Here is a 27598-nt window from a genome sequence, read left to right as displayed (position 1 = left end):
CATCCATAAACAAATTAAACAACCATGGAGACATCACACACCCCTGCTGCAAACCTACATTCACTGAGAACCAATCACTTTCCTCTCTTCCTACACGTACACATGCCTTACATCCTTGATAAAAACTTTTCACTGCTTCTAACAACTTGCCCCCCACACCATATATTCTTAGTACCTTCCACAGAGCATCTCTATCAACTCTATCATATGCCTTCTCCAGATCCGTAAATGCTACATGCAAATCCATTTGCTTTTCTAAGTATTTCTCACATACATTCTTCAAAGCAAACACCTGATCCACACATCCTCTACCACTTCTGAAACCACACTGCTCTTCCCCAATCTGATGCTCTGTACATGCCTTCACCCTTTCAATCAATACCCTCCCATACAATTTACCAGGAATACTCAACAAACTTATACCTCTGTAAAGTAGAAAATTATATATTTCTGATATATTGTTCAAAACAGGTGCCAAATCACAATGAAGTAAGAATGTTACCAAAACAGATAACCATTTTCTTGCATAGTACTGTTTTCTTAATTAAGGTCATCCGATGTGTCAGTAATTTTTTCTCGCACACATTTTCTGTTTCTAAAGAAGCAAGGTAACTCTACAAACAGATGAAGAATGGCCTCACTTGCTCACATCTACTATTCAGTTGTCATGTAAGGAATCAGTATAAGAGAGAGGTGTGGCAGTGATCATGGCATGATTGAGAGCTGAATGGGGTATGCTGAAGTGGTGTGGACATAAGAAGATGAATGAAGAGAGACTGACTAAGAGTATGTTTCAGAAAGGGAGAACGCAAGAAACAGGAGACCAAAAATGAGATAGAGACATTTTGAGCTATTAGAGCCTGGACATGCAGGAGGGTGAGAGGCATGCAAGTGAGAGTGAACTGGAGTGATGTGATATACAAGGGTGATGTATTGTCAGTAGGCTGAGCCAGGACATACGAAGTGGTCAGAGGGACTTTACAGAAAGGTCTATGGTACTTGGCTGTGGATACGGGCTATGATTTTTGTGTATCTGTCAATACTACATCTTAAATATGCAATGAACAAAAGTTTACTTTTTTTTTTTTGTATATGTGCCTATCTTTCTTGCCTGTACGGCACAATAGGAACTGATCCTTTGAGAAACATATCCTCAAGTCTTTCTTCTGTTCTGACTTTGAGAAAATAAAGAGAGGAAAACTTCTAAGCACCATCCCTCAGTTGCTCTCTAAGACAGACAGGAGATACATGGTTATCATTCTTTCACCCCTATTCCCAATCATATGATTTACACTGCTGTCACATCTTTCATGCAAGATTCATGCTTCAAGTAATTCTATGATTACATCTCTCTTTCCCGCTTTCAACAATATATTCAAAATTTCTGGGGCTTACCAGATGTTAAGCTATCCTCTTTATGGATTCCATGCTAGCAATGTATGTGCTGTCACTTAAACAAAATTCATAGGCAACTGGATGGCCTTAGCGTTGAAATCCTCTGTCTTCAGCACATGCGGATGGTTACTGTTTCATTTATGATGCAGCTAAAGTTTTAGACATTGCTGCTAAGTTCTCAAGACCTGAAAATGTACAGAGGCTAGAAAGCCATTATTCTTTTACAAGACTGTGCCTGAGCCACCATTTTAAACACAAGGCATATGAAAAACAGGCCATTACTTCAATACTTTATTTTTTTATACATAACTGCTTCTTCCAGCTTAGTGACATAGCACTAGGAACAGACAACAGCCTCATTTGTACACAGCCAAGCCTTACAGACTACGCCACAAATTACCTTAACAGCTTCAAATGTTCTATTTCAGCTGAACAACAGCACACTGCACCCCTGCTTGAAAAAAAAAATTCACTCTATCCCAAACATGCATCTCAACCCTTTGAATGTTCATATTCTGGTACCTTAAAGTCTCACTCAGTCCCACCAACTCCTTCTTGGCCTCCCCCTCCCCTTTCCTTCCTTCCTTCACTTCTGATATATATCTTTTTTAATGTCTTTCTCTGCTCACCCTCTCCATATGTAAACAACATTACAGCATACCTTGTTATCTCATTCATAATGTCCTTACTCCCACACCTCTCTCCTACACTGGCATTCTTTACATGATAAACCCGCCTCATACTGCATACTGTTCACAGGCAATTACTTTCCAACTTATCCATCTTCTTACAATCTTTTGCACAGGACACATGCCTCACAACCATACAACACCATGAGGACTACTGTGTCTTCAAACATACCAATCTCTCCTTCCACGCACTCCTCAGTGCACCCAGGCCCCGAGTCCCCAGACTCATCTTATGGCTCACTTCAGCCCCCATGAGTCTATCTGCTTCCAGATACACTCTCATAATATGTAAAGCATTCCATTTCCTCTAGGTCCTCCCCATTCAGACTTACTCTTAAATCTGCCTGTCCCATCTCCTTGATGAAACTTATAATTTTCAATTTGTTCATATTCACTCTTGAATTTCTGCTTTCACACTCTCCAAAGTAAGTCACTAGCTTCTGGCATTTCTCTCTTGACTCTGCCACCAGAGATGTGTGACCTGCATTCAACTATTGATTTACTTTCCATGCCCCCAGCCCCCATATGCCAAAGGCTTGTCCCTCTCTCTATAATACTTGCACTAACCTCCCTCACTACTACTCCATCCACAAATATGTTAAGCAATCATGGTGACATCACACATCCTTCAAAGCAGACCCACCTTCATAAAAAACCACTTGCCCTTCTCCTTTCCTACATGCACATATGCCTTACTGTTCTGGTAAAAACTCCTTATTGCATATAGTAACTCTCCATTTACCCCATATATTTATAACATATTTCTTAAAGACATAACTTGCAAATTTTCATTTTTTCAAGATGTCAAAATTATTCCCTAAATAAGTTGAAGAACTAATTCGGCTTTTCAAGTATATAAAATGTCCTTAAATACTTCTGCCTTCACAGAATGATCAAGGAATCTATGCTTATTAACAGATATGTGAGAAAGGGTAACAGGGCCAACTTAGCTGTATTTCTAACAGCCTTAGTTCTCAAATATGAACAAATCAGGGCCAACCTAACCATATTTCTAATGGCCTTAGTTCTCAAACATATAAATATCAATCACAAACATATGATCATACATGCTTCTTTCCCTGTTTCACATATAACAATGAGGTATGTGTATCAAATGTTCATTTTCCTCACTGACAAAAACAAATAAGATGGCCAAAAGTCATTTTAGCTTAGATATTTAAAATGACATAGCCTCATCACTTCAAACATATACCATATAACTGTAATATGCTTAACCTGTTCAGATATGAACTCTTCTGATTAGCTAGCTGGCAACATTTCATTTGGAATTAATTAATGTATATACTCTGAGAATTATACATTTACAGGTGGTTGACTCACCTTGTTTCACTTCTTGACATCCATTGACTCCTGTGTTTTACTTCCAGAAAGAACTAGGTAAGCTGCTCCAAGCTGCTTCTGTTTCTCCCTCTGTCTCTCTAGTGTTTGAAGTGGAGTATCAGATGAGCTCATGTGTTTCATTAACAGCTCCTCATTCCACTTTTTCATCCTCTTTTCTGTCTTATTTTTACCAGACCCCTTCCCATGAAACTTATGAGATAGATATCTGAAAAAGAAGTGAAGATGGATGGAGATAATCAAAGTGGTTGACAAAAAGAGAACGAAAGACAAATATTAATTTACTTATGTATTTATTTATTCAGCTTTGCCCTAGATCCATTACTTGAAAGGGTCTCAGAGTTACTCCAAGAATTCTCTCTAGATTATTTATTTCAATCTGTTTAAGTGGTGACCATACATGGGAGGATTCAATTCTAACTTCTTATACATGCATTCAACATTTTCATCATCAGTTTTCTGTCTTTAGCTGCAAAGGTATATTATATACCACTCATTAAATAGCTTGAGAGAACAATTTTATCAATGTGTTCTTTAAATCAAGGTTATAAATTCACAGTGATTCCCAGATCTTTGACATTTATCTCACTCTCTATTTCTCTTCCTTTAGGGTCTTTGTATGCAGATACTCAAGTATTGCTAACTGTCCCATGAGTTATTTATTCAGATTTCTTCTACCCATATGTATATGGTATCCAGATCTCTGCAGTTTTTCTTGATTATCTTTGTTCACAACTGTTTTAATCTCTAATGTCATCAACTAAACATCTTGAAACTATGTTTCCTTGACTCATGCAAGTTACTCTTCCTCATCTGCATTCTGGATACCACCTATCTCTCCAAGATTTCAACATATCACAAGACCCATAATGCCTAAGAAGCAAATTACACAATGCAGACACTGAACACTTATCATCAATTGTCCTACATTCATCCCAGAGACACATACATACAATCCCACCACACTTTGTAACTTAGATGTGGTTGGTTTTCTTAGCACTGCAAGAGCTCCAAAGAAAAGACTCCTGGTGCAGGAAAGGTTAAAGTTTCTTTTGTCCAAATCAATTTCTCCATTCTTCTTATTTTCTTCTTGTTTGCAGTTTTCTGTATTGGGAATACATGTAGAAACAGCCTCATTCACTCACATCCATTCTCTTACTGTTATGTGTAATGCAACAAAACCAGAGCCCCTACCCAAAATCAGGTCTCACAGACCTCTCCATGGATTCTGCTGACCACTTACGTCCTGGTTCAGCACACTAACAGCATGTTGTTTCTTGTACACCATATCACTCCAACTCACCTTAACCCATGCATACCTCATACACTCCTGCATGCTCAGGCATTGAGCCCTCATTATACTATAGCCTTTTCTTTTTAAGTAAAAGGCTTTGGTCAGGGACGGAGGTTCAAATCAATTAGAATACCACACTATCTGAATTAGATGTCACAAGACCAATTGAAGAATTCAGAGCATTTTGTAGAAAAAGAGTCAAACTAACACTCATAATTTTCAAATTAAGTAGAGAAAAGCTATTCTATCACTCACAATAATTAGCTGACAAGGAAGACATATAACTAGCTTAACTATAGAAATAAGATTCACAAGTACAGAAAAATAAAATAAAGACCAATACAGTCCTGACTAAAAAATACTAATAGTTACACAATTTTCCTACACAGATACATAAACAGCGCTATCAACAATACCTGAATGCCTCCTTTGCATTTAGTTTGCGACCTTCATCGTCCACATATTCCAGCTTGACGTCAGGTTTGTAGCTATCTTTATCCTTGAACTCTGTAACTGGACCCATGTATCGTTCACCGCGGCCCCGACCACGGTCCTCATCTAAGGTTTTATCCTCTATACTGGAGGTAAAAATGGACATACAAAATATATCAGACTCAAATCATGGTATAATGATCACAACTAATACTGTAATTAACTGCTGCTAGAGGTAATTAGCATGCATGTGTGCATGAATATATACCAGCTAAAGGTATGCTAATGCTTTAGAAAATACTATCAAGTGAATTTAATGTAAAAAAAAACAATTCTGATCAAGTAATAGAGAATGGAGAAATAGGGGAGGGCATGAACAGAAACCTTTTTTCAGCAGAAATGCTGATATAACTGGCAAGAAACCTAACTAACCTGGGTAACGACAGGACCCTTCATTAGATGGGCTTTGTGGGGCACTTATACATAAACAAATGAAATTGATAAGAAATGTATGAGGATGACCAAAAAACTATTTAAAAGAAGACTAGTCTTGTGCCTAAAGTCAATTCATGATGAACTTGGAAAAGGTAACTATTACTGAGGTATCATGGCAGGAAAGAACAGTGTAATTCAACAAGCATGAGTGAGTGCTAAACAGTAGCTCAGCTAGTTTGGCAAAATTCTGGTTTAATGATTTATTAGTACTCTCCTTTGTGAAAATATCTATAAAAAATCAAAGGTTTCATAAATCTTATTCAAATGTGGTTGAGAAAAAAGACGTATTGATGTTCAAAGTTTAAGTTATAATCCTATGGATCAAATTCATGCAGAGGTTCTATACTAACCTTTTAAATTTGTTATACTTAACAGAAACATGACAAGCAAGGTTTTCTATCAACACTGAAGTATTCAAGTGATTCTTTAATTAATGTTATCTAATTTTCTTGCCTGTAATGTACAGCTCTAAGGTGTTGCAGTGCAGCATTAGCAGATTTAGTTATGTTTGCTTTCTCTAAGTAGCCCTTCTTGAGAGCTAACTTCAAGGCATTTGCAACCCCTTTGCTAGCATCTGGCTCCTCCTCCAAGATAGGGGCAGTCATGTTGTCACTAATTTCCACTCGAGTGTCATCTATTCCCACTTCTTCCCATGCTCCGCGAGGCTCCTGCACTTCTTTCTCCTGTGATGTAATGAAATATATTACTCTTACTGCAAAAATATACATTCAAATGTCTGAAATCCAGCACCTACAAGCTTATTGTAGCTCAACGAAACCCCCTGCACTTAAACTTCTTTGTAATCTAGTATCACTACCTCAGTATAAAGGTTTACTTACCTTCAACCTCATTTAAACCAAATGCCATTCTAAGCACCTCTAATAAGTAATCATCTCTTTTGCTACCTCAGTCTACATGCACATTATGGGATAGGAAACAATCAACACTTTTTGGTAAGGACAAGTAGTTAAAATGTTGTCTAAAACTTACAGAAACTAGTCAACTGGGAAACAAAAACTGCACAGATTAAGTTAAAATCAAGTCAACCTGTTATCATGTCTCCTTGGCTATATCAATACTCAAAATCCTGAACATCTAAAATCATGCAACTGCTCAGCCCAAAATATTGTCAGATTTGAGGCATTACAGCATAGTCACATACCTGATTGAATCAGAAACACATATCTTTTTCATCCATATTTGTCATTTCCTGCATTAGTGAGGTAGCATTAAGAACAGAGGACTGAGCCTTAGAGAGAATATCCTCATTTGGCCCCCTTCTCTGTTCCTTCTTTTGGAAGATTAAAAATGGAGGGGGAGGATTTCCAGCCCCCTCCTCCCTCCCCTTTTAATTGCCTTCTAAGACACACATCTACTTAAAAAAAAAATGTAGTTTTGATACTAAAGGGCTTATATATTTCTTTGAAAAAAACCTGATGAGAGATTCTCTTGATAAAAACTCCTCACTCCTTCTAATATTTTCCCTCCACAATATATTCATAAAACATTCCACAAAGCATCTGTATCAACCCTATCAAATGCTTTCTTTACATCCATAAGAACCACAAAAAAATCTTTCTGTTCCTATATTTCTCACATACTTTTTTCAGAGTAAACATCTGATCCATACACCCTTAACCATTCCTGAAACCACACTGTTCCTCCCCAGTCTGATGCTCTGTACATGCCACCATCTTCCATACAACTTAACAGGTACACTCAGCAAATTTACATCTCTATAATTCAAATCATTACCTTTGTCCACCTCGCCTTTATACAAAGTTAGTGCACATGCATTCCACCAATCCGGGTACATCATCATGATCCATGTTCCTGACGCTGCCTCGCTGGGTGAATAGAGTGAATTGGAGCGATGTGGTATACTGGGGTTGATGTGCTGTCAATGGATTGAACCATGGCATGTGAAGTGTCTGGGGTAAACCATGGAAAGTTTTGTAGGGTCTAGATGTGGAAAGGGGGCTGTGGTTTCGGTGCATTACACATGACAGCTAGAGACTGAGAGTGAACAAATGTGGCCTTTGTTGTCTTTTCCTAGTGCTACCTCACACGTGGGGGGAGGGGGGTGCCATTTCATGTGTGGTGGGGTGGTGACGGGAATGGCTGAGGGCAGCAAGTATGAATATGTACATGTGTATATATGTATTTGTCTGTGTATCTATATGTATGTATACATTGAAATGTATAGGTATGTATATGAGCGTGTGTGGGCGTGTATGTATATACATGTGTATGTGGGTGGGTAGGGCCATTCTTTCGTGTGTTTCCTTGCGCTACCTCACTAACAAAGGGAGACAGTGACAAAGTATAATAAATAAATAATAAACAAATTATTTATTTATTCATATTTTGCTTTGTCATTGTCTCCTGCGTTAGTGAGGTAGCGCAAGGAAACAGATGAAAGAATGGCCCAACCCACCCACATACACATGTATATACATACACGTCCACACACGCAAATATACATACCTATACATCTCAATGTATACTTATATATACACACACAGACATATACATATATACACATCTACATAATTCATACTGTCTGCCTTTATTTATTCCCATCGCCACCTCACCACACATGGAATAACAACCCCCTCCACCCTCATGTGTGTGAGGTAGCGCTAGGAAAAGACAACAAAGGCCCCATTCGTTCACACTCAGTCTCTAGCTGTCATGTAATAATGCACCGAAACCACAGCTCCCTTGCCACATCCAGGCCCCACAGAACTTTCCATGGGAAATAGGGGAGAAAGAGTACTTCCCACGTATTCCCTGTGTGGTGTAGAAGACAAATAACGGGAGGGAGCAGGGGGCTGGAAATCTTCCCCTCCCGTTTTATTTTCCAAAAGAAGGAACAGAGAAGGGGGCCAAGTGAGGATATTCCCTCTAAGGCTCAGCCCTCTGTTCTTAATGCTACCTCACTAACATGGGAAATGGTGAATATGTACAAAAAAAATATATATTTATCATTATTATACTTAATCGCTGTTTCCCACGTCAACGAAGTAGTGCCAGGAAACAGACGATGAATGGCCCATCCACTCATATACACATATATATACATTAACACTCATACACATACATATACATATATACACATTCATACTTGCTTGCCTTCATCCATTCCTGTTCCTCCCCTTTCACACAGGAAATAGCATATCCCCCCTTCAGCAAGGTAGCGCCAAAAAAAAAAAAAAAAAAAAAAAAAAAAAAAAAAAAAAAAAAGGCCACATTCGTTCACACTCAGTCTCTAGCTATCATGCGTAATACACCTAAACCACAGCTCCCTATCCACATCCAGGCCCCACAGACCTTTCCATGGTTTACCCCAGACACTTCACATGCCCTGGTCTAGTCCACTGACAGCATGTCAACCCTGGTATACCAAATCGTTCCAATTTACTCTATTCCTTGCACACCTCTCACCCTCCTATATGTTCAGGCCCTGATCACTCAAAATCTTTTTCACTCTATCATTTCCCCTCCAATTTGGTCTCCTGCTTCTCCTCTTTCCCTCAACCTCTGATACATATATCCTCTTTGTCAATCTTTCCTCACTCATTCTCTCCATATGTCCAAACCATTTCAACACACCCTCTTCTGCTCTCTTAACTACACTCTCTTTAGTATCACACATTTCTCTTACCCTTTCATTACTTACTCGATCAAACCACCTCACACCACATATTGTCCTCAAACATCTCATTTCCAACCCATCCATCCTCCTCCGTACAACCCTATTTATAACCCATACCTTGCAACCATATAACATTGTTGGAACTACTATTCCTTTAAACATACTTATTTTTGCTTTCCAAAATAATTTTCTCTCCTTCCACACATTCTTCATCACTCCCAGAACCTTCACTTCCTCCCCCACCCTGTGACTCACTTCCGCTTCCATGGTTCCATCCACTGCTAAGTCCACTGCCAAATATCTGAAACACTTCACTTTCTCCAATTTTTCTCCATTCAAACTTACATCCCAACTAGCTTGTCCCTCAACCCTACTGAACCCAATAACTTCGCTCTTATTCACATTTACTTTCAACTTTCTCCTTTCACACACTTTTCCAAACTCAGTCACCAACCTCTGCAGTTTCTCACCCAAATCAGCCACATGCATTCTGCTAATCCTCAGGCACATCATTATGATCCATACATGTATACATAACATAAGAAAATAAAAATTTATCAACACACCTTGGGCTCTAGCAGTTGTAACACAGTGTGATCAACATCTGCATGATTACCCGAGAGACCATATGTAGGAAGGTCTCCTAAAGTGTGGCAAAATTCGTCAGTTGTATTTAAGGTCATAACAAGTCCAGCACTATCATCTTCCTCCACTGGTTCCTCAGTAGCTTTTATTTCAATTATACCTTTTAGCAATTCTGGGGTTTTCTCACTACTAAGCTGTGCCACCTGAGCTATCTTAGCCCTTCGTGACCAGGCCGATGCTTTCTGAAGTTCAATATCATCTTGCTCACATTTACTCTCAACTTTCTCCTTTCACACACTTTGCCAAACTCGGTCACCAACCTCTGCAGTTTCTCACCCAAATCAGCTACATGCATTCTGTTAATCCTCAGGCACATCATTATGATCCATACATGTATATATAACATAAGAAAATTAAAAATTTGTTATCAACACACCTTGGGCTGTTGCAGTTGTAACATAGTCTGATCATCTTCGGCACGATTACCCGAGAGACCATATGTAGGAAGGTCTCCTAAAGTGCGGCAAAATTCGTCAGTTGTATTTAAGGTCATAACAAGTCCAGCACCATCATCTTCCTCCATGGGTTCCTCAGTAACTTTTATTTCAATTTTATCTTTTAGCAATTCTGGGATTTTCTCACTACTAGGCTGTGCCACCTGAGCTATCTTAGCCCTTCGTGACCGGGCCAATGCTTCCTGAAGTTCAATATCATCTTGCTCACTCTCAGCAACTTCATCAGGTTCATCTGCTTCCTCCACTTTCAATTTTTCCTCTTCTTCTTCTAAGAGTTCTTTCAAAGTCTGGGTCCGACCTACAGTGGGTTTCACGGCTTCATCACCGGCTACATTATTATAATCATCAGTAATCTGCAAGGCTTCTAACCGGGCTTGTCTAGCATTCCTTGATGCAAGGTGAACAAGAGACTCCTCTTCAATTGGATCCAAGTCATCTGCAGTTAATTTCTTCTTTTTCTTTTTCTTAGTCTTTTTAACTTTACGAAAGCTAACCATTTCACTTTCAGTAAAGTATTCTGATGCTAACTGCGCTTGTGGTGTCTCCAGATTCTGTAATTTTCTCAGCTTTGCAATCTTCCTCACAGCTTCTGGTACATCATCATGAGCATGTGCTCCTCCCCCAACTCCAAGGCGGAAGCTTTTCCTTTTCTCTCCTTCAATATCTTCATCATACTTTGTAAGCAGAGTTCTCTGAACAATATTTCCATAATCATCAACTTCTGGAGCATCATATTCTACTTCATCTGGCTTCTTTCTTTTTCTCTTCAGATTCTGAGGAGAGTAAAAATAAAATCATTGAAAAGTTTACTGATAGTAATTTGAAAAATGACTTCTTGTGCAACCTCTAACAAGTAATATACAATGGCTTAAATAAAACTAATGAAAATATAAGATTTTTCATATCTGACAAATATTTACAGACAAACATACATATAATCAACTAAAGGTTCACCACAGCAGGACAGAGTAATCTCAAAATTTACTACATGACCATGTGTGACTTACTTTCTCAGCCCTCTCATCATCCATTAAGTTCACATTTATGAGTGTGTCTTCTTCCTCATCCAGCACACTCTTATCCTTCAGAGTTAAAATAGTCGTATCACATGTATCAAATCTGTGAACAGCACAATGAACATTCACATCTATAATGCCATTAATATATATTAGAAGTAAGGAATACCTGCATGCCTCAAAAACTTATCAAACATTTGCATCATTTACATGTAAGATCATTCATAGCTTCAACCCATTTCCTACAATCTTACACCCAAAAGTCTCTTTTGCACGTCTAGCAATTAGTGCATAATCCAATAATGCCCACTTAACATTCACTCCACATACCCAAATATACATATGCATGTCACTCAGCAAAATGAGTCTCAAGCTATTCACCACTTTCATTCAAACTGGGTACCTCATGTCCCACAAGCATACTCTGATCTGCTAAGTCACCAACTCTTGAATCAAAATTACCCATCAGTAATACTCTATTCCTCACATAAGAATTACTGATGCACTTGCACAGCACCTCCCAAAGCTTTCATCTCTTCCTCAATCTTCTTGGTATCAAATGCAAAGGCACTAACAATCACCCACCTGTAATCCATTTTAATTTTTACCCACATCAGTCAAAGGCTCACTTGTATACAGTCTTCCATATATTACCAGAATTCCTCCTTCAGTAGAAGGTCCACCCACTCATTTCTTCTTGCCCTCACACTAACCTCAGCACATTCCTAAACCAGATTTCTAATTCAATTATCTACTTCATGTCAAAAATCCCATTCTCTTATTTTCTTGGGACACCTCCATCAGAATAATAAACATCATCAAGTTATTTTAGCTGCATAAATATTTTCAAATACAACAGACTTTGCTTTCTCACTGTTAACATTCATATGTGGTAATAACACATAATCAATATTTAGATCACTAAAAGTACTTTCTTCATCACAATCAATATCTACTATACATTTACATCATCCATGCCACTCTCTCTCAAATGGGATACAACTGCCTTAATAAATTTCCCCCACAATCTACATGTTTCAATCTCACTAATCAATCCTTCTTACACAGCAGTATCAAACCTCTTATCCCTAAATATTTTAAATCCTAACATTACATTCCTTTGCTTGACCATATTCCCATTTCTTAATTCATGCATCTTTCCATAAATCATTACAATTTACTAATCTGCTTTTTTCCCTGGTTTCCATAGCTGTAGACAGTCCTGGAAAAGCATAGGCAACTATTTAATCCATACAGTATACATACCCTTCTTAAGCCTAGATGAAGCACCAAATGACTGTCAAAAATGTCAAAATTCTGCACTATTTCTCTGATTCCTAATTGAAGTAAAGTACTTAACCTCATCATTCACTTTCTTTCCAGTACCAAACCAAATTTGCTAACCTTGAGAAATCATGCTGAACCTGGAGTCCTGCTAGATCATTATGAGTGTATCTCTTTACCTTCTGCTCAGTCATATCTTGTTCTAGAAGATCACCAATCCCAAACTGGGCATCTAATTCTTCCAGCATCTTGCTCTGTGATAAATCATGCAGCTAGTAATTTGTACACATTATACAGGATCATCTAATAAGTGCACATATTCATTTTGATGTTTGACTATCACAAAAAAAAGTGGGAATATATGCGAAAATAGATTATCACAATACGAATCTATAATCATACCAAGGTGATTCAGTACAGTTACAAAAGGGATAGATTTAGGAATTCAATGAAGATAAAATTTCTACCTTAAATACATATAAAAAAAATCACAGTACAAGCTTGAAACCCTAGGATGGTTTGGAAGAATGTTCTTAGGAAATCCATTCCAACAACATCTTAAATTCAACATTCTATTACAATGACATACTATTTCACAGAGTTATGATAAAAAAAAGACAAACTTGGGGGATACTGATGTTGATGAAGAAAGGTGGGGAGGCTGATCCAGTAACAACCAAAGAGACAGAGCTGCCAGAGAGACAGCTAGATATGTGGGAGCAAAGTGAGAGCGGGAAGCCCAAAGAGGGAAGTTTAGTGATGAAACCATGATGCCACAACCTATCCTAATAAGAAATTCAAGGAGATATTTTTCAAAATCTTTGAGAATCTGTCACACAAACAGTGTGTATAATGGATTCAGGACTACTGCAGTGAAAGGATAAAGTTTATATTCTAATTCTCATCTGAATTATAAATTTCAATGACATTCACCAAATGCTGATTCAAAACATGACTACTCTAGATATAATAAGAATGAAAATGTAAGTTCTGAAGTATGAAAGCCATTTCTCACCATGGCAGTATACCGTGAGCTTTTGCACGATCTCAAAGATATCTAGAGGTTAGAAACCTATTAAATCCCTGCCTCCTAAGTCAAGCAATAACTTCCTTCTCACACAATTAAAAAAATTCTTTCATATCCTTTTTTTTACAACCTGGCTATGAAAAAAGAAAATTCCAATACTATGGAACTGATTTATATGGATTCAAGTCATTCAATCTACAGAAAAATGATGCAATGACATATTTTTGTAAACCTGTAAATATTAACCCTTGCAAGGCAGCAATCTTCATCTGAATATGACTAAGGATGGCAGCCACTGCTGCATGATGATTTATGCCAGAAATCTTCATATGAAAATCTGATTAGAGATTGCAGCCATTCTTACACAATAATCAAATCATCCAACCTCTGCTGAAATATCAAGCGAACTAACTGTACCATTAGTAGCCTATAAAAGTCCCTTCTATTGAGCTACAGGTAGGCATGGGAAAAATTCAACTCCTCAGCATCCCCCCAATCACCTTTGTAATCTTCAATCACTTAGCCATGGTAGGATGGAAAATACATAAGACTGTTGAATGCTAGTGATCAAATCCTTCTTAAGGAAATAGATATGGTGAACAGTGAGAAATACTCAAGACTGTTTGGTGAGCTAGGATGGAGAAGCGAAATATCCTCTTAACACGCTAGACTGACTACAAGTAAGATTACTTACACGTACATTTCAAAGATGAATCTTAGAAGACTTTATGGATGAAGGATGAAGTACACAAGATTGACTGCTAAACAATCGTCCTGTGGTACTGATCATTTACAGTGACATTACCTTGACTAATCTCATATTTTCAAGATGCAATCCAATGCAGGTCATGGAAACTATAACAATAGAAAAATTAGGAGCAAAGGTATTTCACATATTTCACGAAGAATGTATCTCTAATGTTGTATCATTCAGTGGCACAGTTGATCGCTTGAGTGTAATGTCTTATATTTTCTTTTTCTCACTACCAATGCATAGGCTCTGTACATAAACAAAGTAAAATGTAAGGAGCCAACTTAACGATTGAATTTATCCATTTTAACACGAGGGTTAGTGGTATCTGCTAAGTGTGCTAGCACTTCAGTGGTTGTCGAGTTGCACTCCTCTGACCCAGGTAGCTGTCTTTTCTTCTTTCTGTCTCACTGACACAGATTACTGGCATCTGCTACAAACGTAAAGAACCTTCACACTTAACTTATGCCATCTTCTAACCTAGTTCTGCAGTGAAGCACAGTGCTAGCCTGCTTTTGCAAAATGGTAGGAAGAGTAGATAGTAGTAGGTAGGAACATTAAGAAGAAATTTTAGGTAGAAGTAGTTGGAAGGAGCATTAGATAGAAGTAGTCAGGAGGAACATTAGGTTGGAGCCTCAGTAAACAGTGCACTAAAGTTGCCCTCTGCCAATGGCCTGTTTGGGGTGAGGCAATAAAGGGTATAAAGCAGAACTAGAGTTCACTAGTTATTTTGACTCTACTGCCATGGCCACCCCCTTGAGGGAGTTCCAGGTGGGAACAGGCACCAGAGATACAGTTATAGATATATAGATACATACAAACAAGACCCTCCTGTCCTCTTTTATCTTGAAGAAGGATTGCCACATCCCCTATTTTCACTCACTTCTAGTGTACATAGTGTAATATCTCTAACTAGATTCGTGCCATTCACCACCAGTATTGTGCCTGAGTAAAAAAAAAAAAAAAAAGAGTGGAATTCAAGAGAAAGAAAGAAACAAAGCCTTGATGTCCTCCCCTCTTATCTTGAGGAGTTAGAAATGCCAACTACACTCCTCCTGCTACTAAGAACACTCCATCAGGTCAGTATAAAGGTAGTTCAGTACTTTTTGCACATTCTCTTTTACTTTTACATAGCAACAATCACTTTATAGAGGAAAAAAAATATTCTTTTTCAGGTGAGCACAAGGTGATGGAATTTTCAGTCAATATCATTGATAGAATTCACATGTCCAATATTTAACCACATGCAAGCAAATGTCTAGGGATATATGTGCATTTATGTTATGTTAACTTAGCATGTGATTAAAGGAAACTTTGACTTCCTGATCAGTAACATCTCTGATTTGTGGGTTTCAAGCTACTTTCCCTAAAAAACAGTTAAAGCTATAGACTCTTTCAAGGACACAAGAGACCATGGTTCACAAAGTGTTCAAACACAAAAAACAAAAATAATTCTTACCTTTTTTTCAGCAAGGGCTTTTTCTTTGGCCATTTTACGTGATTTCTTTACCCAAGCAGAAGCAGATTCATCATCACTGTCAGATTCACCTAGTGTTTTCACCTTGTGAAACTTTTCCTTGATACGTCGTTTTTCCCTCTGAGCTGCAATTTTCTCCCTTAGTTTTTCTACCTGTAAAGGAGGGAAACATCAAATAATATCTTGTGCTAAATACTCAGTAAGTACTAAGGACTTACAGTTTCTGCATTTTGAGGAATATCATCACTTATCACTATCAAGTACATAGTTCTGTCTCACAATCTATATCTCTGCTGCCCATTCCCTCCATGAACTCCTATCAAGGTGGCCACATCAAAAAAGTCTCCAGTTACCCCTGTCCTTACACGCCTCCCTCTCATGCACCAATCAGAGCATTCTTCCAACATTTCTCTCCCCCAGTGCTCTTTTAATCTATTACCCCATGTCACCGGCAGTCTTCCTCTCACACCAACCCATTTAATTGTACTATCATACACTCTCATTGTAAACTCTCATTCTTGGATTCTTTCCACATGTCCAAACCACCTCAAAGTATTACAATTCACCCATTCTACCATTCCACAATTCATTTTCTTTGCATTCCTTGCCATACCAAACCTCTCATACATCCCCTCATTTTTTTCTTCATTCCATCAAGCCATACCAAGTACTCCTCACAAATAGCTGAATTCCATAGCCTGGAGTCTTGACCTCTCTGACTTATTCCATGCCTATGTTTGGGCTGCACAGATCAAGATTAGGAGGACTATGCTGACCCTTAATCCTTTCTTTACTTTCATACTTACACCTCTACCTTTCATTATTCTCCCATGGGACCCAATGACTCTCCTACCTTGTACTACCCTCTCCCTTATATCTCCTTCCATATCAACTCATACCCTGTACTACCCTCTCCCTTATATCTCCTTCCACATCACCAAGGTCACCCAATATAGCTCCCAAATACGGGAAGAAAATCCCATAGCTCAGCTATTCAAGGAAAGAAGGAAGTACCATAATTGTTAATCATCACATGGGAAGTATCAACCAGACACTGCATCTGATCCAAGCCTTGGTGAGAGAGATACATGAAAATGATGGTCTGGTGGGTTTCTTCAGTGGTCATAATCTTGTCAGTAATAGTTCTGATTCTCATTCCATCTTGTTTGCTTATTTTGATTATCTGATGTATATCATATTCATGCTAATAACATATCATGTAACCGTTCCATTTTGCTTTTCTCTTCAATGCTGATATGTTAATTCTATAGTTACATTTCAGCCATTCTCTCTCATTCTTGTGTGGGATTTTAACTAATTCCCATTTTTTTACATCTCTTTTCTAGATTATGCTTGTTTCAGTATTTCCTCCTGTGGTTTTCATTAGATGGTCTTTACCTCTGTTCAAATGATCCTGTACATCTATTTCCATCTCTATGTTGATAGTATTATTATGGTTTCTATGCTCACTTCATTTGTATAATCTGATTTCAATGGGCAGAATGTGGGCACTTGAAATTTTTTCTTGGAGCAAGTATTACTTGAAATACCTGCAGATTCAAATATTCTGTGTCTTCCGACACATGAGGTTTTAGTTGTAAGAACATGTTTTCTTTAATATCGTCTTTCTGTCACCATGCACAAATTACCATCAAAATTCTATTATCTATGAACTACAGCTCAATCCTTCTCAATCTTTCATGATAATCTAAATTAGGTATTTTATTGCCTCAGTTTTACTTGTACAGTGCTTCTAGACCATCTTTCTCTCTTGAAGGTGTAACTACCTAAACATACTTACAAGATTCTGGTATCAGGAAGGGCTATCATGTAGCACTCACTACACTACTCTCAATCTTGGGTTCATCCAGAGTTGCTCAAAGCCATCTGCCTAATATTTTTTGATGGTTTCAGTATTCACTCCACTTAATCGTATCTCACACAAAACCATTAAGAAACCCTTAGTGATTCATACCAAGCACTGAAATATCTTTGTTGGGTCTCTTTTTGATGATTTCAAAGAATAAATGCAATCAATTACACTTCGTATTCCAATTACTTAAGTTTTCAATTCCAAGGTATTCTCAGTCCCTTTATCTACTGCTATGCATGAATCATCATATAACCTTTTTTCTAGACGTTACAATTCAAGTTCTGGTTATGTTTCATGGCAGGTTATGTATTCCATTCCCTCAAACTCACTTAAATAATTTTCTACATTCTCTCCAGTTCATAAATTTCAACTTGCTTGGGTGGTGACCACACAACATTATCAAATTCTACTTCTTAAATACACACTACACATTTTCATTATCAGCTCTCTCTCTCTCTCTCTCATAGTAAGTTCTCAATATCACACTGCTCCTTACCTGGCTCAGTAATACAATATTTTCAATGTATTCTTCGAATTCCTGCTCCTCATTTACGATGACTCCTGGATCTCAAATAATTATTTCACGTTTAGTCTCTTTTTCCCTGCTGGTCCTATGTAAGGTGTCTGTCTCATCTTTTAACTCATTCCATGACTCACTGTTCACATCACATCTCGTTAAATTCCATGAAATTATCTTCCGCCCATTTCTTCACATCTATATCTATCTTGTTCATGCAGGAAAAGTTAACATGTATGAAAGAAAAAATTTATATCTGCATACTACATATGGTGTTCAGGGATATATGTGGTATTTTAAGGAAGTACTTTTGTGACAAATAAATATGACTACTAGGAAGTTTTGATCAGTAGGTAGGTAGGGAGTACTTGATAAGCAGGCTATGACCAAGGAGGTATATCACCAGTACTAACTGCCCAAGTATTGGGGAAAGGGGGGTTAGTGATAGGTGCATAGAGCTAGTACTTCAGTGGTTGTCAAGTTACATTCCTCTGACTTAGGTAGCTGTCTTTTCTTTCTACCTCACCCAAAGCATGGACTACTGGCATTCTAACCACAAACATACAATCTCTCCTTGTCATTCGTAACACATGACAACACTTCATAACTCTAGATTTTCCTGCTGTGAGCACTATGTGCCACTCATGCCTTTTGGCAAAATGGTAAAAGCAACAGATAGCAGTGGCAAGGAGGTAAATTTAGGCTGGAGCATTAGGTAGAAGGCAGGAACATCAAGAAGAAGCATTTGGTAAAAGTAGTCAAAAGGAACATTAGACAGGAGCCTCAGCAAGCACTGCGCTAAAGTTGCCCCCTGCCAAAGACCTGTTAACGATAAGGTACTAAAAGCTAAGAAGCAGCACTGGAGTTCACTAGTTATAGAGACTATTGCCATGGCCACCCCCTTGAGGGAGTTCCAGTTGGGTTCAGGCATCAGAGATATGGATATGGATAAATTCTGATCAGTATTAATCATAACACTGAAGAAGTGACACAACTTAAAAAAATTATTGCAAAATGTAAGGGTGCACATATAATGAATGGTGTATAAAAATAAGTTACACTTCAGTGACTGAAAACAACGTGTTGGATGCCACAATAAGCATTGGTGGCTGTGTATACAAATCCCAGCAATAATGAACAAAAAATACAATTATTGAGGCTTACATGGCCCTGCTGTGCCGCAGTGAAAGGGATAATATTAATTTCCACTTCATATCTTGTCAAACTCATATCTACTTTATATATATACTCTCATAACAACTGAAGCTTTAGAGAACTTCCACAAAGTAATCAGATACTATTTCACTATTTCATCTTCAGCTTACTGGAATAAATTTCCAATTTCCAATGCATTCATATTTATTTTTCTATTTATTTATTTTGCTTTGTCGCTGTTTCCCGCGTCAGCGAGGTAGAGCAAGGAAACAGACGAAAGAATGTCCCAACCCACCCACATACACATGTATATACATACACGTCGACACAAGCAAAAATATACATACCTATACATCTCAATGTATACATATATATACACATGTATATATGTGTATGCAAGGTAGCACTAGGAAAAGAGAACAAAGGCAACATTCGTTCACATTCAGTCTCTAGCTGTCATGTAATAACGCACCGAAACCACAGCTCTCTTTCCACATCCAGGCCCCACAGAACTTTCCATGGTCTACCCCAGACGCTTCACATGCCCTGGTTCAATCCACTGACAGCACGTCAACCCCGGTATACCACATCGTTCCAATTCACTCTATTCCTTGCATGCCTTTCACCCTCCTGCATGTTCAGGCCCCGATCACTCAAAATCTTTTTCACTCCATCTTTCCACCTCCAATTTGGTCTCCCACTTCTCCTTGTTCCCCCCACCTCTGACACATATATCCTCTTGGTCAATCTTTCCTAACTCATTCTCTCCATGTGACCAAACCATTTCAAAACACCCTCTTCTCCTCTCTCAACCACACTCTTTTTATTACCACACATCTCTCTTACCCTATTATTACTTACTCGATCAAACCACCTCACACCACACATTGTCCTTAAACATCTCATTTCCAGCACATCCACCCTCCTCCACACAACTCTATCCATAGCCCACGCCTCACAACCATATAACATTGTTGGAACCACTATTCCTTCAAACATACCCATTTTTGCTTTCCGAGATAATGTTCCTGACTTCCACACATTCTTCAACGCACCCAGAACTTTTGCCCCCTCCCCCATCCTATGATTCACTTCCGCTTCCATGGTTCCATCCACTGCCAAATCCACTCCCAGATATCTAAAACACTTCACTTCCACCAGTTTTTCTCCATTCAAACTTACCTCCCAATTGACTTGACCCTCAACCCTACTGTACCTAATAACCTTGCTCTTATTCACATTTACTCTTAACTTTCTTCTTTCACACACTTTACCAAACTCTGTCACCAGCTTCTGCAGTTTACCACATGAATCAGCCATCAGCGCTGTATCATCAGCAAACAACAACCAACTCACTTCCCAAGCTCTCTCATCCACAACAGACTGCATACTTGCCCTCTTTCCAAAACTCTTGCATTCACCTCCCTAACAACCCCATCCATAAACAAATTAAACAACCATGGAGACATCACACACCCCTGCCACAAACCTACATTCATTGAGAACCAATCACTTTCCTCTCTTCCGACACGTACACATGCCTCACATCCTCGATAAAAACTTTTCACTGCTTCTAACAACTTGCCTCCAACACCATATATTCTTAATACCTTCCACAGAGCATCTCTATCAACTCTATCATATGCCTTCTCCAGATCCATAAATGCTACATACAAATCCATTTGCTTTTCTAAGTATTTCTCACATACATTCTTCAAAGCAAACACCTGATCCACACATCCTCTACCACTTCTGAAACCACACTGCTCTTCCCCAAACTGATGCTCTGTACATGCCTTCACCCTCTCAATCAATACCCTCCCATATAATTTACCAGGAATACTCAACAAACTTATACCTCTGTAATTTGAACACTCACTTTTATCCCCTTTGCCTTTGTACAATGGCCCTATGCAAGCATTCCACCAATCCTCAGGCACCTCACCATTAGTCATACATATATTAAATAACCTTACCAACCAGTCAACAATAGTCACCCCCTTTTTTCATGAATTCCACTGCAATACCATCCAAACCCACTGTCTTGCCGGCTTTCATCTTCCGCAAAGCTTTTACTACCTCTTCTCTGTTTACCAAATCATTTTCCCTAGCCCTCTCACTTTGCACACCACCTCGACCAAAACACCCTATATCTGCCCCTCTATCATCAAACACATTCAACAAACCTTCTCACATCACCACTACTTATCACCTTCCCATTAGCCCCCTTCACTAAAGTTCCCTCGTCTTACGCACTTTATTCACCTCCTTCCAAAACATCTTTTTATCCTCCCTAAAATTTAATGATACTCTCTCACCCCAACTCTCATTTGCCCTCTTTTTCACCTCTTGCACCTTTCTCTTGACCTCCTGCCTCTTTCTTTTATACATCTCACACTCATTTGTATTATTTCCCTGCAAAAATTGTCTAAATGCCTCTCTCTTCTCTTTCACTAATAATCTTATTTCTTCATCCCACCACTCACTACCCTTTCTAATCTGCCCACCGCCCACGCTTCTCATGCCACAAGCATCTTTTGCGCAAGCCATCACTGCTTCCCTAAATACATTCCATTCCTCCCCCACTCCCCTCACCTCCTTTGTTCTCACCTTTTTCCATTCTGTACTCAGTCTCTCTGGTACTTCCTCACACAAGTCTCCTTCCCAAGCTCACTTACTCTCACCACTCTTTTCACCCCAACATTCTCTTTTCTGAAAACCTCTACAAATCTTCACCTTCGCCTCCACAAGATAATGATCAGACATCCCTCCAGTTGCACCTCTCAGCACATTAACATCCAAAAGTCTCTCTTTTGTGCGCCTATCAATTAACACGTAATGCAATAATGCTCTCTGGCCATCTCTCCTACTTACATACGTATACTTATGTATACCTCTCTTTTTAAACCATGTATTCCCTATCACCATTCCTTTTTCAGCACATAAATCTACAAGCTCTTCTCCATTTCCATTTACAACACTGAACACCCCATGTACACCAATTATTCCCTCAACTGCCACATTACTCACCTTTGCATTCAAATCACCCATCACTATAACCTGGTCTTGTGCATCAAAACTACTAACACACTCACTCAGCTGCTCCCAAAACACTTGCCTCTAATGATCTTTCTTCTCATGCCCAGGTGCATATGCACCAATAATCTCCCATCTCTCTCCATCAACTTTCAGTTTTACCTATATCAATCTAGAGTTTACTTTCTTACACTCTATCACATACTCCCACAACTCCTGTTTCAGAAGTAGTGCTACTCCTTCTCTTGCTCTTGTCCTCTCACTAACCCCTGACTTTACTCCCAAGACATTCCCAAACCACTCTTCCCCTTTACCCTTGGGCTTCGTTTCACTCAAAGCCAAAATATCCAGGTTCCTTTCCTCAAACATACTACCTATCTCTCCTTTCTTCTCATCTTGGTTACATCCACACACATTTAGACACCTCAATCTGAGCCTTCGAGGAGGATGAGCACTCCCCGTGTGACTCCTTCTTCTGTTTCCCCTTTTAGAAAGTTAAAATACAAGGAGGGGAGGGTTTCCAGCCCCCCGCTCCCGTCCCCTCTAGTCGCCTTCTACGACACATGAGGAATGCATGGGAAGTATTCTTTCTCCCCTATCCCCAGGGATATTAAACATAATTGTTATTTCCCACAGCAGCGAGGTAGCGCCAGGAAACAGACGAAGAATGGCCCATCACTTCATACACACACCCACACACACACATACATATATATATCTATACATAAATGCCCACATACGCAAATATACATATACATGCAGACATTACATACATACACATGTACATATTCACACTTGCTTGCATTCATCCACTCCTGTCCCTACCCCACCCCACAGGAAAACAGCATTGCCATCCCCTGCTTCAGTGAGGTAGCACCAGGAATACAGACAAAAAGGCCTCATTCATTCACACAGTCTCTAGCTGTCATGTGTAATGCACCAAATCCATAGCTCCCTATCTGCATCCAGGCCCTAAAGACCTTTCCATGTGTTTAATAATATTTATAACCTATGATCATGAGAATTTTCTTTGATCTTAGGGAAAAGGCAAGTATATAACATATCTCCAACTTACCTCTAGCTTCTGAGTAATGCTTTCTGCAGGTTTGTGGACAAATTCGTCATCTTTTTTAATGCTCTCATTTCCCTCTGCAACATCTTTGTCATCCTCTTCCTTCTTGGGTACTGAATCAACCTTCAAGGAGAGATATTAATAAGCCATAATCTATTCAAACATACATAAAACTAATCCCTACTACATACTCATAAACACTCATAAAAATAAAATCTTTGAAGTCACAGATATTGTATCTACAAATGAATACCAGGGTTTTTCATGTTTTCATGTGTATCTCTGTGTCAATGAGTAATTAAGATCTGTGATTTCCGGGCAAAGGCTTAACTATGAAATAATCTCAAAAATACTATCTTCTGACCAGCTGTGATGACAGTAAGCTGCCCTTAATGTTCTGAGTTAGAACTTTCAGGCATTATTTTTTCTTCAATCCAAGTAACTTGTGTGGAATGCTTACATGTCCAACAAGCTATTTTAGTAATCCTCAAGAGATCTAATTGCCACTTTCCAGACAAATGTTGAAGTATGCTTGCATACATTTACATCAATTTAGATTCTAAAATTATTATTCAACAACTGCTCAGTCAAGAAAAACCCTAAATCAGACTAATCAAGAATAACTCCTTCTTAAATAAAGCTAATTCCAGGTTAATGAGAAATTCTACTCCAAGAGTATGGCTATACACAGTGTAAATAATATGTTATTCAAATAATGATGTGTTTCTACCACATGTTAAATCTGCTCAGAAGGAAATGATAACATAACAAAAACATAATAATGATATTTACATGGCTGATGACTGGAGAAATGGAGCTTCTTGTTACTTTACAGAGGAGGCTAAATCTATGGTCACAGACAGGGCCTTCTCAGATTAATATAAAATTCCAGAGTCAGGCATCCTTGAAGGGCACTACTGTATGGGGCAATAGAGTTATTAGCCATTTTCTTCTCATGAAAAAGACTAAGGTTAGGTTGAGGCCATCAGATTCTTTAAGGAAGGACCAAAAAGCTTCCCAGACTGACTGGTACTATCTTGAGCTGAAGGGTGAATGTTACATAAAAGGTAATTTGTTGAGTGTTCTCCAAACCTCTTCCTCTAGAGCTGTTCATGAAAATCCATAAATGTGCTTTCCAGAATCTGAAACTCTGTGGTTAGGATCCTGGTCTTTAAAAAGGTGAGGTGACTTATAAGAACCTCAGGTATCAAGCGAGGAGCATGGCATTGCTGAAGGAATCTCAGCTAGGAAAAGAATCTTTTCCACTAATTCTTGAAAGGCAATGATTTGCAAGAGCCTTTGTTCACCAGGCAGAAGACAGTTACAGTGCTTTCTATCAAAAATCAACTTCTACACTCACAACTCAGGACATTCTGGGATATGACAATCCATGAGACCAGCAACTCCATTCTGCTAATATGTTAGGACTACTGTATTAAAATACCAGGGCCATCTCCACTCAAACATGAAGCATAGAAGCCCTAATATTGGGGCATCCATTTAGATAACTAAAGCAGTCACTGAAGGACTACAAGGCATCAGTATTTTGAGTTTCTTTATGATGATCCACCGAGCTAAGGATTCAAGAGGTTCCTCGGGAAGCGCTCTTAGAATATCTCAGTTTCCTTCAGGAAAAAACTTGTTATACCAGAATGTAACTTCAGACTCACCATTTCACTGCAAAGGGCCTCAAACTGAACTTCCCAAGAATTTACTCTACATGATATCAAAACACTAAGATCTGGACCGCAAGGTAATCATAGCATTTGTGTAGTCCTGAGCTTTGTCCCTGGGGATACAAAAGTGAATCAAATCAAGCTTGTCCACTTTGATGATAAAATGTGCTTTTTGAAAGCTGTTCCGCCCATGAATTTGAATTTCTCAGTGCTTACCCAACTCCTATCAATAGCTATGGTCAATGGGCATTTAATTTTTTTTTCAAATAAAAGAGAAGACAGACATCTGTGACAAAACAGAGACAACAAGGTGGCAGTCAGTTATAAGCCTAAAACAAAACAAAACAAAAAAACTTAGGTGGAGGTCCTTGAAAATCCTACACTTTCAGACAGAAAACCTCAGGTGGAGATCCTTGAAAATTCTACACTTTCAGACAGCTGGATGGAGCAGGTTGAAGACATTGTCTCTGTAGCATTCTCTGACAGGCTAAAGGCAGCCTGAAACAAGCAAGCTGCTAGTATCATTGTTGAATAGTTAGCAAAGGGTGGGAAGGCCACTACTTTCTCACTGGAAACTCTGAGTATTGGAAGGTGCAAACCTTGATTTCCCTAGAAATATGCAACAGAGTATCTCATGCTCACAGGCCAGACCCCAAAGGAGAAAAGCAATGGCTCCTTTTTGGATGGAACTTTAAGTATAAAATATATGAAATATATGAAAGAACAAATCAGTAAACAAAAATCCATGCCAAACAGCTAACAACTGCAACAGATTAAAATGATGACTGCTGGCATGAATGTGGAATCAAAATCTACATAAAACCATATATATAACAGAAAACACACTTACAAACCTTTAGTGGTTTCAATCCTAACTTGGCTCGAATCTTGTTAGTCTCTTCAATTGAGAGTGAGACATCCCCACCCCCACCAATACCTCCACCAACTGGCTGTGCAGGAGGTGAAGGAGAGTGCTTTGTAATCTTTGGAGGTGGTGGAGCATGTGTAACGTGGTAGCCTGGGCAAACAAGAAACAACATACATATAAAGAATCTTACAATGCAATAAAATAATAAAAATGATAATCTCTCTGTCTGTCCATTGCTTCAAACTTCATTCCCACCTTCATGTGGTAAATCAAGTGTATGTAAACTAGCTAATTCTGTGGGGATAAAGTTTCCAGAACACTGGGCCCCTAACCTTACTCCTGCAAGCAAGGAAAAGGGATGGGATGTCTAGTTACCTGTGATGAACTTGCTACCCTGAAACCCAATCAACAATGATACCTAATAATGGTGTGCTGATGCAGTGTGTGAAATGAACATCTAATGAAACAAATAATAATCCTGATCTGTAGTCAATCAGTACTGTGTGGTGTTATTTGTATCAGTCACATACAATATATAGTATCTAGTCTTTATAATGATGCTACTGTTAAATATGTAAAACATGCCATATCTAATACTCTTTAAAGATTTAACAACTAACACACAAGAAATGAAATGAATACACCCTCCCTTCCAGTTAACACATCTACTCTCTTTGTCAATGTTTACTCCTACTTAACCCACTATAGGAAGATAAATACTTTACCCTTTTTTCATGTTGAAGGCTCCAGTCAAGGACAAAAGTCCACATCAAGGCCGGGCCTTAAATTGAAATACAGAGAGAATTATATGATGGGAAAAGAGAAGACAAGTGAAAGTATTTACGAACCTTTAAAAAGTGAAAAACCTGTCTTTTGAAATGTGCTAGGTCACAGTTACTGGGAGAGACATAAGATGGTAGAAAGTTCCAAAGCTTCAATGCATAGGGAAAGAGGCAGGTATCAAAATGGCTCACACTTAAGTTGCTGATGCCACACAATAATCATGTGATGCAGCAGTATGCCGAGTATTGTGTGGTCTAGTTAGTGGTGTGGGCACACAAACAGCCAGCTCTCGGGAACAAAAACCAAAGTATTACCGATAGAAGATGAAAAGTGAACCAACATTGCGGCATAAAGTAAGGGGGTCAAGTTTGGAAGTGAGCCTGGGACAGTTTATAAGGCAGACCACTTTTGCCTCAACTCTGTCAAGTAAGGATGCACAGCTCGAATAACCCCAAATGTGAGAGCAGTACTCCATACAAGGATGAATCAACCGCTTATATAAATGGAGCATCTGTTCAGGTGAGAAGTTTTGACATCTAAACAGGACACCCAGTTCCTTAGAGGCAGACTTAGCTATTCCTGTAATGTGGGATTTCCAAGAAAGATTGGATGTTACAGTAATACCAAGTATGTTCATTGAG

General features: G+C 38.7%; 1 protein-coding gene across 2 annotated transcripts in view; it reads right to left on the bottom strand.

The window, feature by feature from the left end:
• Nucleotides 1-1394: 1394 nt before the first annotated feature.
• Nucleotides 1395-27598, bottom strand: part of LOC139764109 (U4/U6.U5 tri-snRNP-associated protein 1) — a 31807-nt gene continuing 5603 nt past the window's right edge. Inside the window, exons 3-12 of one of the 2 annotated variants that reach the window (XM_071690604.1) lie at nt 26161-26324; nt 23634-23753; nt 15960-16130; nt 12843-12976; nt 11430-11541; nt 10344-11195; nt 6118-6347; nt 5154-5315; nt 3426-3651; nt 1395-1580 (exon numbers count right to left, since the gene is read on the bottom strand). In XM_071690604.1, coding sequence (XP_071546705.1) covers nt 3432-3651; nt 5154-5315; nt 6118-6347; nt 10344-11195; nt 11430-11541; nt 12843-12976; nt 15960-16130; nt 23634-23753; nt 26161-26324 — 2165 coding nt within the window. In that variant the 3' untranslated portion in view covers nt 1395-1580; nt 3426-3431. Of the gene's footprint in view, nt 1581-1672; nt 3652-5153; nt 5316-6117; nt 6348-10343; nt 11196-11429; nt 11542-12842; nt 12977-15959; nt 16131-23633; nt 23754-26160; nt 26325-27598 lie in introns of those variants that run through there. The other variant, XM_071690603.1, reaches the window with a different exon arrangement.

The sequence above is a fragment of the Panulirus ornatus genome, chromosome 48, assembly GCF_036320965.1.
Source record: "Panulirus ornatus isolate Po-2019 chromosome 48, ASM3632096v1, whole genome shotgun sequence".
In the NCBI taxonomy this organism is placed as follows: Eukaryota; Metazoa; Arthropoda; class Malacostraca; order Decapoda; family Palinuridae; genus Panulirus; species Panulirus ornatus.
Note: the sequence above shows the minus strand (reverse complement) of the source record. Positions and strands in the feature narration are given on the sequence as shown.